The sequence below is a fragment of the Erinaceus europaeus genome, chromosome 2 (assembly GCF_950295315.1).
Source record: "Erinaceus europaeus chromosome 2, mEriEur2.1, whole genome shotgun sequence".
Classification (NCBI taxonomy): domain Eukaryota; kingdom Metazoa; phylum Chordata; class Mammalia; order Eulipotyphla; family Erinaceidae; genus Erinaceus; species Erinaceus europaeus.
The window spans coordinates 64,744,713-64,760,692 of NC_080163.1; the positions used below are offsets into that span (position 1 = coordinate 64,744,713).

Consider the following 15,980-nt stretch of genomic DNA (forward strand, 5'->3'; position numbering starts at 1 on the left):
CATGATAAATAGTGGGACATTTTTTTCATCAGCTCTTTCTAGCCTGACATAGCCAGGCATGTAGAAGATACATACTAGAGGGTAATGAAAATAAATATATTGAAAATCATTCATCATTATGCTTGTTTTCATTTATTAATAATTTTCTTTGGGGCCAGTAAAGTAGCTCATTTGGTTAGTGTGCTGCTTAGTCATGACATGACTCTGGTCTGAGACTGGCCCCTAGGTCTGAGACTACATTGAAGGAAACTTCAAGGCAATGATGTTTCAATCTCTCTCTCTCTCTGTCTCTCTCTCTCCCTCTCTCCCTCCTCCCTCTCTCCCTTCTCTAAATAATAATAACAAATAATGATTTTCTTTTGTTCAATGTCTTTTTTAGAGTTTGACTGTTTGAGCCCAGTATAATTTTTATGTATAATCCAAGGATTATTTTAATGTTTTGTTGTTAAAAGGACACAGCGTGGAGCAAAACAGTTCATCTAGGAGACCTAAAACATTTTCAGAGTGATGAAGCAATCCTTCTAGATTTTTTTAGACTGTCATAGGGTATACTTATAATCCTGAATTAAACTGCCATAACTTTTGTTTTAAAATCTTTAATGTTACAGAAGCCAAGGCTGCCCCAAGAGATTGTTTCATTGATGTGAATTCTAAAGGTGACAGATTTGGCAATTGTGGTTACTCTGGCAATGAATACAAGAAGTGTGCCACTGGGTAAGTGGAGGCCAGGTTCTATAGAAGTATGAAAGATTATAAAATCATTCATCACTAATAACCGTTACAACTCCTTGTGACTGTCAACTTGCCATCCTTGAAGTATTTAACTTCACATTTGCATTTTTTGGAACCCAAACCTTCAGAGAAATTATGACTAAGATATCTGTAGTAGCTTATCCTTTTCACATGATCTAATATATTTCTTTTAGTAATCTTACTTTATTTACCATTGTTCTACAGTAAGAACTCCCAGTAAGTACTTGCCCATACTCTTTCACTAAAACATAATGCTGTTAAATAGTAAAATTACCTGCAATATTGAGTCTGCAATTCACTGTTTCCTAATCTCTTTAATTTTAAAATGATAAAATGGAACTTTTTATTTCTGTAAAATTCACTTATTAGAAAATAATACGTTCACCGTGTATTTCTTCCTTTTCATTTCTGTGCACCGTGCATACATTAACATTTTACATAATTAGAATTCTGTAGTACTGTTGCTCCTCCACTCACTCTACTTCCGACCCTGCTAGAAGGGTCAAACAACTGTACTGAAATAGTGCAGTGCTTATGCAGACAACATAACATCAGTGATCCTTGTGTCACTAGCTCTAACAGACATTTCTAGGTCTTTATGTGACTAGATCTTTTCATAGCACTTGACTGTGTTGGTCATTTTCTCCTTGAATATATGTTTCCATGACTTTTGTATAGACTTTTCTTCTGATATTCTTCTAATTTACTATATTTCTAGATGCTCCTTGAAGTGTTTCTTTCAAGTCATTATCCAGTCATTAAATGCTGTGAGATACTGTAACCATAGGGACATGCATGTGTCCTTTTGCCAGCTAGTCCCTTTTCACATGTTGTTCCTTTATCTGATACACCTTCTTGTCCCCTTCAAAAATCAAGTGTGATTTATGTGAGGAAGACCTCTTCATCTTCCTTACTTAACAGGATTAAACACCTTTCTTAAAATTTTTCTTAATGCTTTTCTTCCTTCCCTCCTTCCTTATCTTTGTCTCTCCTTTCATCCCATTCTTTCTTCTTTCCTCCCCCTTTTCTCCTTCATGTATTTTATGTTGTTATAATTTCTTAAGAATTAACATAAAGTACAATGCACAGAAAATTCAGAATACATATTTCTAGATAAGATAAAAAGTTCACAGAAGTACATTTCAATGTTAATAAAAACGTGACTGCTTTGACTATCTCATGTAGTCTTCAGTGTAGTTGTAGAGATAAAGTTTCCTGTTTGTTGATATTTGTGTTCCAATCTTCTGAGGGAATGTAATCATTATCCATATATTTTTTTAATTTTAAATTCCATGGAAAGATTATATATTCTAGCCATTCCACTCACAAAATAAATTTAAAATGATACTTAGAATAAAGCATATAATTTAATGTGTGATTTATGAATAAAAGTAAGGTCAAATGTACAGCTGCTTCCAGGTATAATATCATCATGATTCTTTTATAATGTTTAGAAAAGACCAAGAATGATTCTGTCCTGTAAGTTGGGTAGATTAGATTGATCTTGGTTTAAAAAATAGGTTAAATAAAAAGAAAAATGCAATTAAAATATTACATTGAAGGGAACATAAATTCTTAAGTTGTACACATTTTTCTTCGTTGAATGAAGTCTGTTTTGTTTTAGTCATTTAATAATGATTGAATGATTGACAAGATTGTGGATAAGAGGGGGTACAATTCCATACAGTTCCCACCACCAGATTTCCATACACCTCCACTGAAAGTATCCCTGTTCATTATTCCTCTGGGTGTATGGACCAGAGATCTTTATGGGGTGCAGAAGGAGGATGTTTGGATTTTGTGATTGCTTCTCCACTGGACATGGGCATTGGTAGATCAGTCCGTACCCCCAGCCTATTTCTGTTTTTCCCTAGGGAGGTAGGGCTCTGGGGAGGTAGTACTCCGGGACACATTGGTGAAGTCATCTACTCAGGGATATCAAGTTGACATCATGGTAGCATCTGTAACTTGGTGGCTGAAAAGCATTAAGATGTAGAGCAAAACAATTTGTTTAATAATCACGAACCTAAAGGCAAAAAAAAAAAAAAGAAAAAAAGAAAAGAAAAGCAGGTGAAATCTGGGGTCTTCATGTTGGAAGACGCTAGGAAGTCTATTTTAGGTATATTCCAAGGGAACCACGACTTTATTAATTTTTGCCTGAGCCCAATAGCTAACATGAAGGTGAGCTAAGAGTATTGTCTGGGAAGATGGTATCAGAGTTGATAGCACAAGAAAGCTGGATAAGGGAAGAGAGAAGCTCCCAGATATGGGAAGAGTATATAAATACTGTTAACTATAAACCCCACGGATCTGACATAGGGCCCATGTCTATCCGTATTTAGCACAGAGACTGTGTAATCTCTGCATCCCTGTCAACCTGTGCTCGAATATCATGGTCACGGCTAGTAACATTCTAGCCATGCATTCATTTTAAGACCCATTTCTCCCAAGTAACAGAGTATGTTGACCCAGCCTCCCTTTGGAGAGTGGGACAGTTTCTACCATTGTTGTTCTACAGAGAGGGCAAGGTCCTGTAGAGGCCCACAAGAGGGTATATGATGTTATTCCCGAGGGAAATAACCAGTGATGGTGAAGAGAGGGATCTGTTAGAGGTCTAGCCCATCATATTTATATGAGAATCCCAGTACTCTCTGAGTAGGGCCCCAGATCATGGCGTGGCCTGGTAGTGACCGAAAGAGCCATCATTTAAGTGTTCCTGTCTCTTGCCCTTATCCAACTTTTGTAGTCCTTACTTTATATGACACAGTTGAATTTAGAGTGATTAAAGAAAGTGAATTAGGGAGTAGGTAAGGAGAGGATCTAGTTTTAAGTAGAAAATATTTGATTAAGTACCTTATGATATCTTTTTTTAAGTCTACTTGTTTACTTCATTTATTGAGTCACTGTAGACTATCATGCATTTTTACTTTAAGGTATATATTTCCCCCTAATTTATGGATACATGTACACATGTGCCCTATTTCATGGGCCCTGGTCTATATCTAGGTTCTGTGGCTTTGTTGGGAAGTGTGCCACCAGAAATGGAATTAAGGAGTCCTATGAGCTAGGAAAGGTCTCATCAAAGTATTGGAGCTTGAGGGTTGACATCGTACACCTGGGTACTCTGGATACAAGCCAAAGTGAAACATGTCAAGCTGACACTGGTAGCATTGCTTTGGTTCAGATCAGCAGATGCAGTATCAAGTGGTGTGGATCAACACAAGCATGAAGGTAAATGAGCCAAGCCCCAGAGGTACCAGGCCTGGGAGAAATATGGGATTATAGAGAATAAGGAAGGTTTCTTGCTGTCTTAGAGTTTAAGAAGGCAATAGATAATTATTATTATAACTAAGTTATTTGGAAACTTGATTTACTTTGAAAATACCATGGTTAGGATTTACTGTACTATACAAGACCTAACCATGATTTGTGTCATTTAATGCTATGTACAAATAACTATACAGTTTGAGCTCCCCTGCTGCAGGATGTCACTTCACAGGGAGTAAAGCAGGTCTGCAGGTGTTTATCTTTCTATCTTCCCCTCCTCTCTCAATTTCTCTCTGTCCTATCAAACAACATCAATAACAACAACAACAACAATGAGGAAAAATGGCCACCAGAACCAGTGGATTCTCAGTTCAGGCTCTGAACCTCAACAATAACCCTGGTAGAAAACAAACAAACAACAATAACAACAACAACAACAAAACGCCCTCTGTCTTATATACTGTCAAGTACTTCTGGTCTCCTTGATCTGAAAAAAAGTTATTATTAGAAATGCATGAACAATTTAAGCCCAATGTTAAAATTCAACCAGTTTACTCATTTGAAACCTTAAGTGCTTAGATTGATTAAATATATACTCAGAACTGAAGTAAATGTTAAATTGAAGGGAACAGGAATTCTTAGCAGTTGCATCTTTTTTTCTTCACTAAATGGAGTCTGTTTCTTTTCTTTCGTTTCCCTTTTTTTCTTGCTCTCTTTCTTTCTTCCCTTCTCTCTTTTTCTCTGTCCTATATTTGATAGGACAGAGCGAAATTGAGAGGGAAGGAGACACATAGAGAGAAAGATAGACACCAGCAGACCTGCTTCACTGCTAATGAGGCGCCCCCCTCCATGTGACTGGGGTCTTTGTACATGATATTATATGCACTTAGCCAATCTCCCCATAGTTACCTTTTTTAATTTGTAGTTTAATTTCATTAAAAGTGTTGTCTGTATGATTTCATATATTTGAATTTCATTGAAGTGTGAATGTCCAGCATTTGGGGTGGATTTTGTGAGTATTCCATGTACTGTTGAGTAAATATCTGTTCTGCTTTGTTGTATTTGTTATTCTGTGTCAAGTTAGTCATATTTTAAAGTCTTCTGTATCTTCATATGTGTATATGTGTGTGTTACCTACTCTTTAGTTTCTGGGAGAAATGTGTTAACTTTTCCAACTATAGTTCTGAATCTATCCTTTTATTTCTGTATATTTTTGCTATGTATGTTGTGGATTTGTATTATTATTCACTTATTAGAGGTAAGCATACTTAAATTTGTGAATTCTTTTGATAAATTGACCTTATTATCACCAAATTTTCTTTGTCTTTGGAATATTCTTTTGTTGTCTCTGGGCTTGGTTATTAGAGAGAGGGGCAGAAAGAGAGAGAGAGAGAGACAGAGACTGATTGCAGAACCAAAGCTTCTTTTAGTGCAATGGGAGCTCAGCTTGAACCTGGTTCATATACTTGTTAAAGAAGGTGCACTATCCATGGAATATTCTTTTGTAACATGTATCACTGTTTGTGTACCTATTTGGTTATCACCCTTCATTGCTCAACTATAGAGATAGTGAAGTATTATATCTTCTGTCTTTAGCATAATGTTTCATACATACTAAGTACCTATTAAATATTGGCTGAGTAAATAAATAGGAAGACAGCTATTATGTCTTGGGAGTGGAGAGTTAGTGTGACTGATCAAGAAGCACTAAAACCTTGGAGTGTATGCATGAATGCACACTTGGGAGGGTTATCACTTATGTATATCTTGTTTACTAATCTTGTTTCTAGATTTGCCTGAGTATCTTGCTTAAAATATAGAAATCACATATATGAAACTTTAAAGTTACTAGGTGGCTTATTTGGGAAAAAAAAGTATAATGGTAAGATGACTGCAACATGGTAATACTTATTTGGACTATATATTTGAAATTGAGCTCATAGGATTCTAGTCCTGCTTTACTCAGAAATTTCACTGGCCCAGTAAGCAAATAATAAATTTAAAAAAAAAAAAAAAAGGATTCCTGATTCCAGAGAGTCTGGAAGTGGTGTACCTGAGTGCATATGTTACCATATGCAAGGGTAACCTGCAGATAGGGAGGCTTTCACAAGTGATGAAGCAGTGCTGCAGCTGTCTTTCTCTCTTTTCCTCTCTATCTCCTGCTTACCTCTCAGTTTCTCTGTCTCACACAAAAGAGAAGAGAGAGAGAAGAAGGAAGGAAGGAAGGAAGGAAGGAAGGAAGGAAGGAAGGAAGGCGAAAGATCAAGTCCTTTCTGAATTAAATTACATTGCAGGATCCAGTTTTCTCTGTGTCATGATTCTTTAAGCAGACTAACTAGATTTTTATATTATTCTATCATTGATTGTGTAATGGCATTTATAAAATTACATTTATAAAAATTTTATTAGATTTTTTTAGGGGGCGGACCTAGACAGATAATTAGGAATGATTAGATGTGGGGAAAGAAAAGCATCACCATTACTTAGTACCTGACTAATTTACATTTTTAGCATCACTTACAACTTTTATCTCTTCTTTGCCATAGTAAGGAATGTCATTTTGAACTCTTCTTTGTTGAGACCTTTCAGTTAAATAGCAGTGACTTTTCATCTGTATGTAAACACATGATTTTTCTTCTGTATCTTCACTGGATACATTTTGTGATTGACTGCACTATTTCTCCTTCTAGGAACGCTTTGTGTGGAAAGCTTCAGTGTGAGAATGTACAAGAAATGCCTGTATTTGGAATTTTGCCTGCTATTATTAGTACTCCTGGTAAAGGCACCACATGCTGGGGTGTGGATTTCCAGCTTGGATCTGATGTTCCAGATCCTGGGATGGTGAATGAAGGCACACGATGTGATGTTGGAAAGGTAACATATATGTTTTTTAACTTGGAAAGAAAAATAAAAAATGTTTTTTAAGTCTTTGTATAAAATAGGTGGCTACTCTTTTTTAATTTTTTTTTCAGGATGGATTATTATTTGCTATGATTTAATTTATAAATTTCATCCTTTTTAATCTTATCAGAACTGCATATCAATTATTATATATACTTGATTTGTGTGGGGTTTCCCTTCATATCCATTGATCTAAGTCCTCATGCTAGTACTGTGCTGTTTAAATTTTTATTGATTTTAGAATATAGTTTTAGTACATTATATAATCATAAAAATGCTCTTCTCACAGTCTTTTTGGACCTGTTTTTATCCACTTGTCATTTCAGGTAAACTTGGTGTTATTTTGTCCAATTAGAATAAATAAATAATAGAAGTTCTTTGGAACTTTGGTTAGAATAGCATTAACTTTATAAGTTGGTAATGGTTAAAAGTGGCTTATTTACTTTATTGGGTCTTCTCATAAAAAAGGGGTATTTGGGCTGGCAATATAGTTCACTTAGATAGTGTGCTGTGGTCTCTCTCTTTCCCTATATGTCTTTTATTAAAAATAGTACCAGTACCAGTAGTAGTAATAGAGAAGAGGTATTCTTTCAAAAAAACAACCAAAAAAATCCTTTATATTCTTTAGTTATTTTCATTAATGGGAATTTCTTATTCCTACACTGATTATAAATAGGGCCATTTTCTTCATACTTTCTAGTTGAGAGATTTTAATTTCTAATATTTTCTTGATAATACCATCAATGATAAGGATCTATAAATAATAAAAGTTAATTTTCTTTATATTTACAATTTTATTTTCTTATATACTTTCAATGCTAGAACTTTCAAAATAGCTGTAAATGTAAAATAAAAATAGTGGTAGTGCACATCTTTGTTTTATTCCTGATTCAGTTGGGAATGCATCCACCCTTCTGAGATTATGTTTTACTTTGGTTACTGGCTCATGGAGATAGTTTCCATTTTCATTTTGATTCTACTTAATCCACAAAGTAAGCAATCAGGTGCACCACTACCCGGCCCCAGTTCTTGTTATATTTCTTACAGTATGTGGGACTCATTTCTAGAATATAGAATTTCTAGAACTATATAAAATAGTAGTATCTCTTCAATAGGGCTTTTAAGTTATAATTCCTCCATTATTTCCTGATTAATCTAGATATTGAAAGAAAAATTTTGTATTATCTGTTTTGTTTTTACTTTTTTATTGTTGTAGTTTTTTTTATGTTGTTGTTGTTGAATAGGACAGAGAGGAATGTAGAGAGGAGGGGAAGATAGAGGAGGAGAGAAGGATAGACACCTGCAGACCTGCAACTCCCCTGCAGGTGGGGAGCCAGGGGCTCGAACCAAAATCCTTCTGCTGGTCCTTGTGCTTTGTGCCACCTGCACTTAACCCCCTGTGCTACTGCCCGACTCCCCCACCTTTTTTTTTTACTTTTATGAAAGAATTTAAAAAATTCAGGTGCTCCAGATTTATATGCCTTTTCTATAACCATATGATGACAACTTCTGAGATATTACAGGGACAGATTTTCTATGAGTTAAGAGTTTCTTATCCTCATAGGGTTTCCTCAGTCTTGTAATTTAATTTGGTGAGAAAGGAAGGGAGGGAGGAAGAAGGAAGGAAGGGAGGGAGGGAGAAAGAGAGGGAGGGAGGGAGGAAGGAAGGAAGGAAGGAAGGAAGGAAACCCCATTTGTGATTTTTTTTTTTTAGATTGTGTGCAAGGATAGTTTACTTTTTTTTAGGCTGAGAAAGTGAGGGAGAGGGATACTACAGCACTAAAGCTTCCCCTGTGCTGTAAGAGCTGGTGCTTGAAGCTGGTTCTTCCACCTGGCAAGGCAGGTGTAGTAAGCTATCTTGCTGATTTTTATTTTTATGTTTTTAACCTTTTTCTTATCCTCGTTGTTTCTGATTGGTAGCTCCGTGTTACTATTTCCATTTATTTTACTTGTTATATGCTGCTTCACCACCTGTGAAGTGGTGGAGCAGGTGGGGAGCTGGGGGCTCGAACCGGGATCTTTCTGCTGGTCATTGTGCTTTCACATGAGATGGAGAAAAGCCAGAGAACCTCTCTGGTACCTCAGGCACTGGGACTTGAACCTGGAATTTCAGGCATGCAAATCTAATGCTCTTCCAATTGACTTACTCCCAGCTGCACTAGTTCTGTGTTACTTCCCTAAGTTTTTCTACACTTTTAAATATTCAACATTATAAGAGTTATTTTTTCAAAGTTTGAAAAGGCTTACCAGTGAAATAAAATATGCCTAGATCTCTTATTCTGGATACTTTGCTACTCTACTCAGTTTTTTTTGTTTTGTTTTGTTTTCTTGTTCTTTTTTTTCAGATCTGTAGAAACTTTCAGTGTGTAAATGCTTCTGTTCTGAATTATGACTGTGATATTCAAAATAAGTGTCACGGACATGGGGTAGGTAATACTTTCTTGATTTATTCATGAAAGTAGTGCTGAATAATTGGTAACATCCTGTAAGGATTTCATGATTTCCCAAGATTGTTAATTGTTACATTGGAGAAATTTAGTATTCTATAAATTCTTCATTCCTAAAAACAAACAAAAACATTGATTTGCATGGATTTAGCCCTTTCTCTTGATTTCCACTCTTGAGCTTCTTCTTCTTCTAGCGTTTGCCACTCTTGAGCTAATGATTCAGAACAACATTCACAATCAATAAAAGTGGTCTTTTGATTCTTTTGAAGGTATGCAATAGCAATAAGAATTGTCACTGTGAAAGTGGCTGGGCTCCCCCAAATTGTGAGACTACAGGATATGGAGGAAGTGTAGACAGTGGACCTACATATAATGGTAAGTATTATAGAAGAATATGTATCTGTTTGATCAGTTATCCATATTATTGAATTTGGAATTCTTGTACTTCTCAATTCCTAAACCATTTATAAGTGAAATTATGTTAATTCTGTCTCTTAACTTCTTCCTTATAGTTCTTTCTTTCTCTTCCTCCCCCCCCCCCCTTTATTTTTCCTTTTGAGCATTCCCATTATTATCTTTTATTAGCTTTAGTGTCGTCTGGACTTAACACAAATATCTTTTCTTTCCCTTTTGTTGTCCTTTTTTTTTTTTTATCATTGTGGTTATTATTGTTGTTACTGCTGTCATTGTTGTTAGATAGGACAAAGAGAAATCGAGAGAGGAGGGGAAGACAGAGAGAGGGAGAAAAAGATAGACACTTGCACACCTGCTTCACCGATTGTGAAGTGAGTCCCCCCCCTTCCCGCCCACGCCCACGCCCACAGGTGGGGAGCCGGGGGCTTAAACCCCGATCCTTGCACTTGGCGCCATGTGCACTTAACCCACTGAGCTACTGCCTGACCCCCATAAATATCTCTTAACTAGACTTCCTATATCCTACTTGCTACTTTTGAAATTAGTCTATAAATATATCTGCATTCGTGATATGTACAAGATTATTTAATATGGCATTTTTAGAAGAAGAGAAGCTTGGAAAATCTCAGCAGGATACTGCTTAAACTACAGGACAGCCTGGCAGTGCATTTTTTTGGGAATGTACATAGAAGATGTTGGTCCTCTCTGTATGGTTTGGAGAGGGCTATAGGGGCAGAAAGAAAGGTGATGTGTTGAATATGTTTATGTTACTGTACCTTTTATGTAAAAAAAAAAAGGATTGGCAATTAAAGCATTTTGTGCTTATATCTCCTTGAAGAACTATTATAAAAATACATAAGAAGTTAATAAAAGTAGCTATCAGTAAGTAAGAAGACTAAAATGAACAGGGATAAGACTTCTCAATGTATTAAAGTTATGTAATCTTAACTGAATGTTGTGAAAATTAATGTGAAATATTTATAGTCACCATGCTTTAGTTAATATGAGTTGGCATCTAGTTTAATGACTGTTAATATAAAATTGTTCTCTTTAGAAAAGAATACTGCATTGAGGGATGGACTTCTGGTATTGTTCTTTTTAATTGTTCCCCTTATTGTACTTGCTGGTTTTGTATTCATCAAAAGAGATCAACTAAGGAAAAGATGCTTCAGAAAGAAGAGATCACAAACATATGAGTACTTGGATGTTTTTTTTCTTTTAACTTCATATTGAATCGCACTTGTTAATGATGATGGTCATATCATGGGGGTTAGTTGAAAAAGTGGTATCTAAGATATCTCCTTATGCTTTTGACACCATTAGCAAGCATTAAATGACAGTGGGTGGTGACTCAACCTTTCCTTAATATAGTGTGGGGGGAAAACTTATGGTGACGAGTCTCCAGGCTTCCTAACTTTTTATATTATTTCTTGTTTAATCTACATAGTCTAAGAATATACTTTTATCCTTCTTTGGCATTACGAAATATTTAAAATTCGGGAACACTAATCTAGTTGATCATATTTCATATTTTTTTATCTTGCTTTACTTAGTCTGAAAAACTTTCTAGAACTGTAGAATTTAAATTTGTAAATGTCTGTTAAAATGTTTAAAATCTTTAGCTGTCATCACCACTACCATCATCATTAATCTGTGTTTGGGGGGAAATGTAAGATATGTGTAATATATCATGTAGAAATGCTTGAATATTAATTTAACTCAAAAGTAATTTTGTCTTTCAGATCAGATAGCAAAAATCAAGCAAAAGTTTCTAGGCAACCAGTGGGCGTTCCTCGACATGTTACTCCAGTGACTCCTCCTCGAGAAGCTGTGAGTTTAAAGAGGCTTCACATTTTTAAGCATTAAAAAATAACTATTGGATACATTTTTTAAAATATAGGGGGCTCACAGTGGGTTAAGCGCAGGTGATGCCAAAGCACAAGGACTGGCATAACGATCCCGGTTCGAGCCCTCAGCTCCCCATCTGCAGAGGAGTAGCTTCACAGGCGGTGAAGCAGGTCTACAGGTGTCTATCTTTCTCTCCCTCTCTCTGTCTTCCCCTCCTCTCTCCATTTCTCTCTGTCCTATCCAACAATGATGACATCAAATAACAATTACAATAATGAAACATCAAGGGCAACAAAAGGGAATAAATAAATTAAATAAATAAAATAAATAAATAAAAAATTAAAAAAAAAGATTAAAAAAATATAGGGGGCTGAGGAGATAGCATAGTGGTTATGCAAAAAAAAAATGTAGGTAATTTCTTAAGAATTTAGCATTGGTGTGCACATATTACAGTGCTCAAGGATGCAGGTTCAAACCCCTAATCCCTACCTGCAGGGGGAAAGCTTCACGAGTGGTGAAGCCAGGCTGCAGGTGTCTCTCTGCCTTTCATCCTCTTTATACCCCCCTCCCCTCTCAATTTCTCTCTGTCTCTACCCAATAATAAATAAATATTTTTGAAAGTTTTAAAAATAATAAAATAGAAGCTAAAATTCAAAGTTAATGCTAAGCCCTTGTTCCCTCTTAATTATAGTTCTTGTGGATATTTTTTTTAATATTTTATTTTATTTATTTATTGCCTTTTGTTGTCCTTGTTGTTTTATTGTTGTAGTTATTATTGTTGTTGTCGTCGTTGTTGGATAGGACAGAGAGAAACGGAGAGAGGAGGGGAAGACAGAGAGGGGGAAAGAAAGATAGACACCTGCAGACCTGCTTCACTGCCTGTGAAGCGACTCCCCTGCAGGTGGGGAGCCGGGGTTCGAACCCGGATCCTTATGCCGGTCCTTGTGCTTTGCGCCACCTGCGCTTAACCCACTGCGCTACAGCCCGACTCCCTTTTGTGTATATTTTTAACACTGTATATACAGAAAGATCACACAGTTCTGTGCATATAACTTAGAAATAAAATACATTGCAGAGTGAGTGATAGTGCAGTGACTAGAGTATTGGACCCTCAAGCATGAGGTCCCAGGTTCAGTCCCTCTCATTAATAAAGAAAACAATTTTAAAAAGACAATTGTGAGAATACACACAAACACACACACACACACACACACACACACACACACACGCATATATATGAAGGATGAAGAGGGACCTGGGCGGTAGTGCAGCAGGTTAAGCGCATGTGGCGCAAAGCGCAAGGACTGGTATAAGGATCCAGGTTGGAGCCCCCAGCTCGCCACCTTCAGAGGGTCACTTCACAAGTGGTGAAGCAGGTCTGCAAGTGTCTTTCTCTCCTGTCTGTCTTCCCCTCCTCTCTCGATTTCTATCTGTCCTATCCAACAACAACAGCTATCACAACAATAACAATAACAACTGCAACGAGTGCAACAACAAGGGCAACAAAATGGAAAAAATAGCCTCCAGGATCAGTGGATTCATATTGCAGGCACTGATCCCCAGTGATAACACTGGAGGCAAAAAAAAAAAGAAAGAATAGAGGAAGAATATATATACATATACATGTATATATATATATATATGTATATATATATATGTATATATACATATATATATTGGGTTGTTGGAAAATCATGATGAATTTTTCTGCTTTTCCTTTTAAAAATATTATTTAATTATTTATTTATGGTAGAGATAGAGAAATTGAGAGGAAGGGGGGAGTAAGACACCTGCAGCACTGCTTCACCACCTACAGAACTTTCCCCCTACAGGTAGGGACCAGGGGCTTGAACCTAGATCCTTGACCATTGTAACATGTCTGTTCAGCCGTCTGCACCACCATCTCACACCCATTTTTATGCAAAAATGCATCATATCTTTTATGACAGCCAATATTTTTTTCATTTTTTACTTCCCTGCTCCTCTTTTTTATTGTAGTAATATATATATGCCATAAAAGTAGCAATTTTAGTGACTTTATAAACCAGATAAATTCCATGAAGTGAATATAACAGTCCCTGTTAAATGTCCCTGTTAAATGTTGTTTCTATAGCTTTTTTTTAAGGAGATGGACATAGTTTCTGATTTCCCTTCTCCATCTTCACAGTACAAGCAAATCATTCTGTGGGTCCAAAAATAGAGATGTTAAAAGATATATCATGTATTTCATGGCAGAACACACAGATTACTCAAACGTTTATTTGTGAATGGCAGAATATGCACAGTGAGCATATTCTCTGTATCATACCATTCAGAAATCTTTAGGAGTTAACAGCAAAGAGTGAAGAACACTTTGGACAAGAACCCTTCATTAGAGATTTAGTAATACTATCTGATATCTCCTAAATTGTCCAAATGTAGTATGGTAAATGAAAAAAAAACAAGCTTACCACCATATAAGGTTTGTCACGTTGTTGCAAAACTTCATCTAGTTCTTCATGAAGGAATACCATGAATACCAAAATCAAGGCCTGTAGATTAGTGATATTTACAGTGGCAGGTAATGTATAAATTAGGTAATACATTTTGGGGATATTTGACAAAGTATATTGATAAAAGTAGTATTTTAACTTTTAATTCATATATTAAGGGTTGATTATAATCATGATTACTTTAGTTTTACTGATTAAAAAAAAAGATAGAGCTTTGGGTTGGGTATTGGTACAGCCAGTAGAGCATGTATGCTACAATTCCCAAGGACCTAGGACCAAACATCCTGTCCCTACCTGCAGGGTGGGGAGCTTTACAAATGATGAAGTAGTACTGCAAGTGATTTTCTGCCTCACCTCTCAGTTTCTCTCTGTCCCTATACCCTCAACCCTCAAAAAAGTAGTCTTAAAAATACTAGCTATTGGTGTTGGGTGTTGGTGTGCCTGGTTAAGGTACATGTTACAATGAGAAAAACCTGGTTTTAAACCCCATGTTCCCACCTGCAATGGAAAGCTTTATGAGTGGTAAAGCAGTGATGCAGGTGTCTTTCTCTCTCCCTCTGTATCTCCCCCTGACCTCTTGATATCTCTGCCTCTATCCAATAAGTAAATATAAATAAAATATTTTAAATAGTAGTTATTGCGCATTCATTGGTAAAATGTGTAAAGAAGCAAACTATTCTCTTTAAAAAAAATTTTTGCAAGCTATTTTCAAATGTGTCTTCTATTTATTGATTTTAAATATACTGATTACTTTTGGGAGAAATAACTAGAGGAAATTATGCATACATCATAGTAATATATATATTTTTCTTTTTTAGCCTATATTTGCAAATAGATATCCAGTACCAACTTATGCAGCCAAGCAACCTCAGAAGATCCCATCAAGGTCTGAAGTGAATTCACTTAGCTTTTTTATTTTTTATTTTTTTTTACTAAAATGAAACCCACGTTAACATCTAGTATTTTCTCTTGCACGCTAATTTAATTTATAAGAAGTTATTTACTGTCAACATTTAAAATAGAATACAGTTTCTCAAGAGACGCTTTTGAGAAAGTTTAATTTTGGTATCATTAGTGCAGTGTTGAAATGAAATTTTAAAGAATTCTAAGGGGGCTGAACAGTAGCACAGCGGGTTAAGTACACATGGTGCAAAGTGCAAGAGTTGGCGTAAGGATCACGATTCCAGCCCCCAGCTCCCCACCTGCCAGGGGGAATCGCTTCACAAGCAGTGAAGCAGGTTTGTAGGTGTCTTTCTCTCCTCCCTGTCTTCCCCATCTCTCTCGATTTCTCTCTGTTCTATCCAACAACAGCAACTATAACAACAATAACAACTACAACAAGGGCAACAAAATGGACAAAAAAGGCTTCCAGGAGCAGTGGATTTGTGGTACAGGCACCGAACGCCAGCGATAACCCTGGAGGAAATAAAATAAATAAATTCTAATCAAGTCAGTCAATTGCCACTATAACCTATATTACACATAAGATTCAAAAGTAAAAACTTTTAAAATAAATGGAAGTGGGAAGCCAGATGGATTGAACTAGCCTTACCAATAACTTGAAAACTAGGCAATGTAGTAGAAAAAGAAATAGGATTACCATGGACTGGCAGAACTGCGAAGCTAAAATTTAAGAGAGGACAGCAGTCTGGGTAACATCCCAGCACTTGGGGCGCTTTTCTGTCCTAGATATATCTACCTCTCCTGAACATGATAGCTGAGAAGCTAGGAAGCTGAGGAGAAGTATCAATAAATTCATTCATAGGACAGAAAAAAAAATAGAACCCTGTCTAGAAGAAGTAATTTGGCAAATACCCTTAGTTTTGTGCTGAGACCTAGGATTGTAGGTAAACTGGAT

At 36.1% G+C, this 15,980-nt stretch overlaps 1 protein-coding gene across 1 annotated transcript in view; it reads left to right on the top strand.

Annotated features, from left to right (window-relative positions):
* The window catches only part of ADAM9 (ADAM metallopeptidase domain 9), a 68,897-nt gene that overhangs the window by 50,119 nt on the left and 2,798 nt on the right, over positions 1–15,980 (top strand). Inside the window, exons 15-21 of the mRNA XM_016185397.2 lie at positions 609–714; positions 6,711–6,894; positions 9,267–9,347; positions 9,638–9,743; positions 10,837–10,978; positions 11,525–11,612; positions 14,941–15,008. Of these exons, the coding sequence (XP_016040883.1) occupies positions 609–714; positions 6,711–6,894; positions 9,267–9,347; positions 9,638–9,743; positions 10,837–10,978; positions 11,525–11,612; positions 14,941–15,008 (775 nt within the window). The remainder of the gene's footprint in view (positions 1–608; positions 715–6,710; positions 6,895–9,266; positions 9,348–9,637; positions 9,744–10,836; positions 10,979–11,524; positions 11,613–14,940; positions 15,009–15,980) is intronic.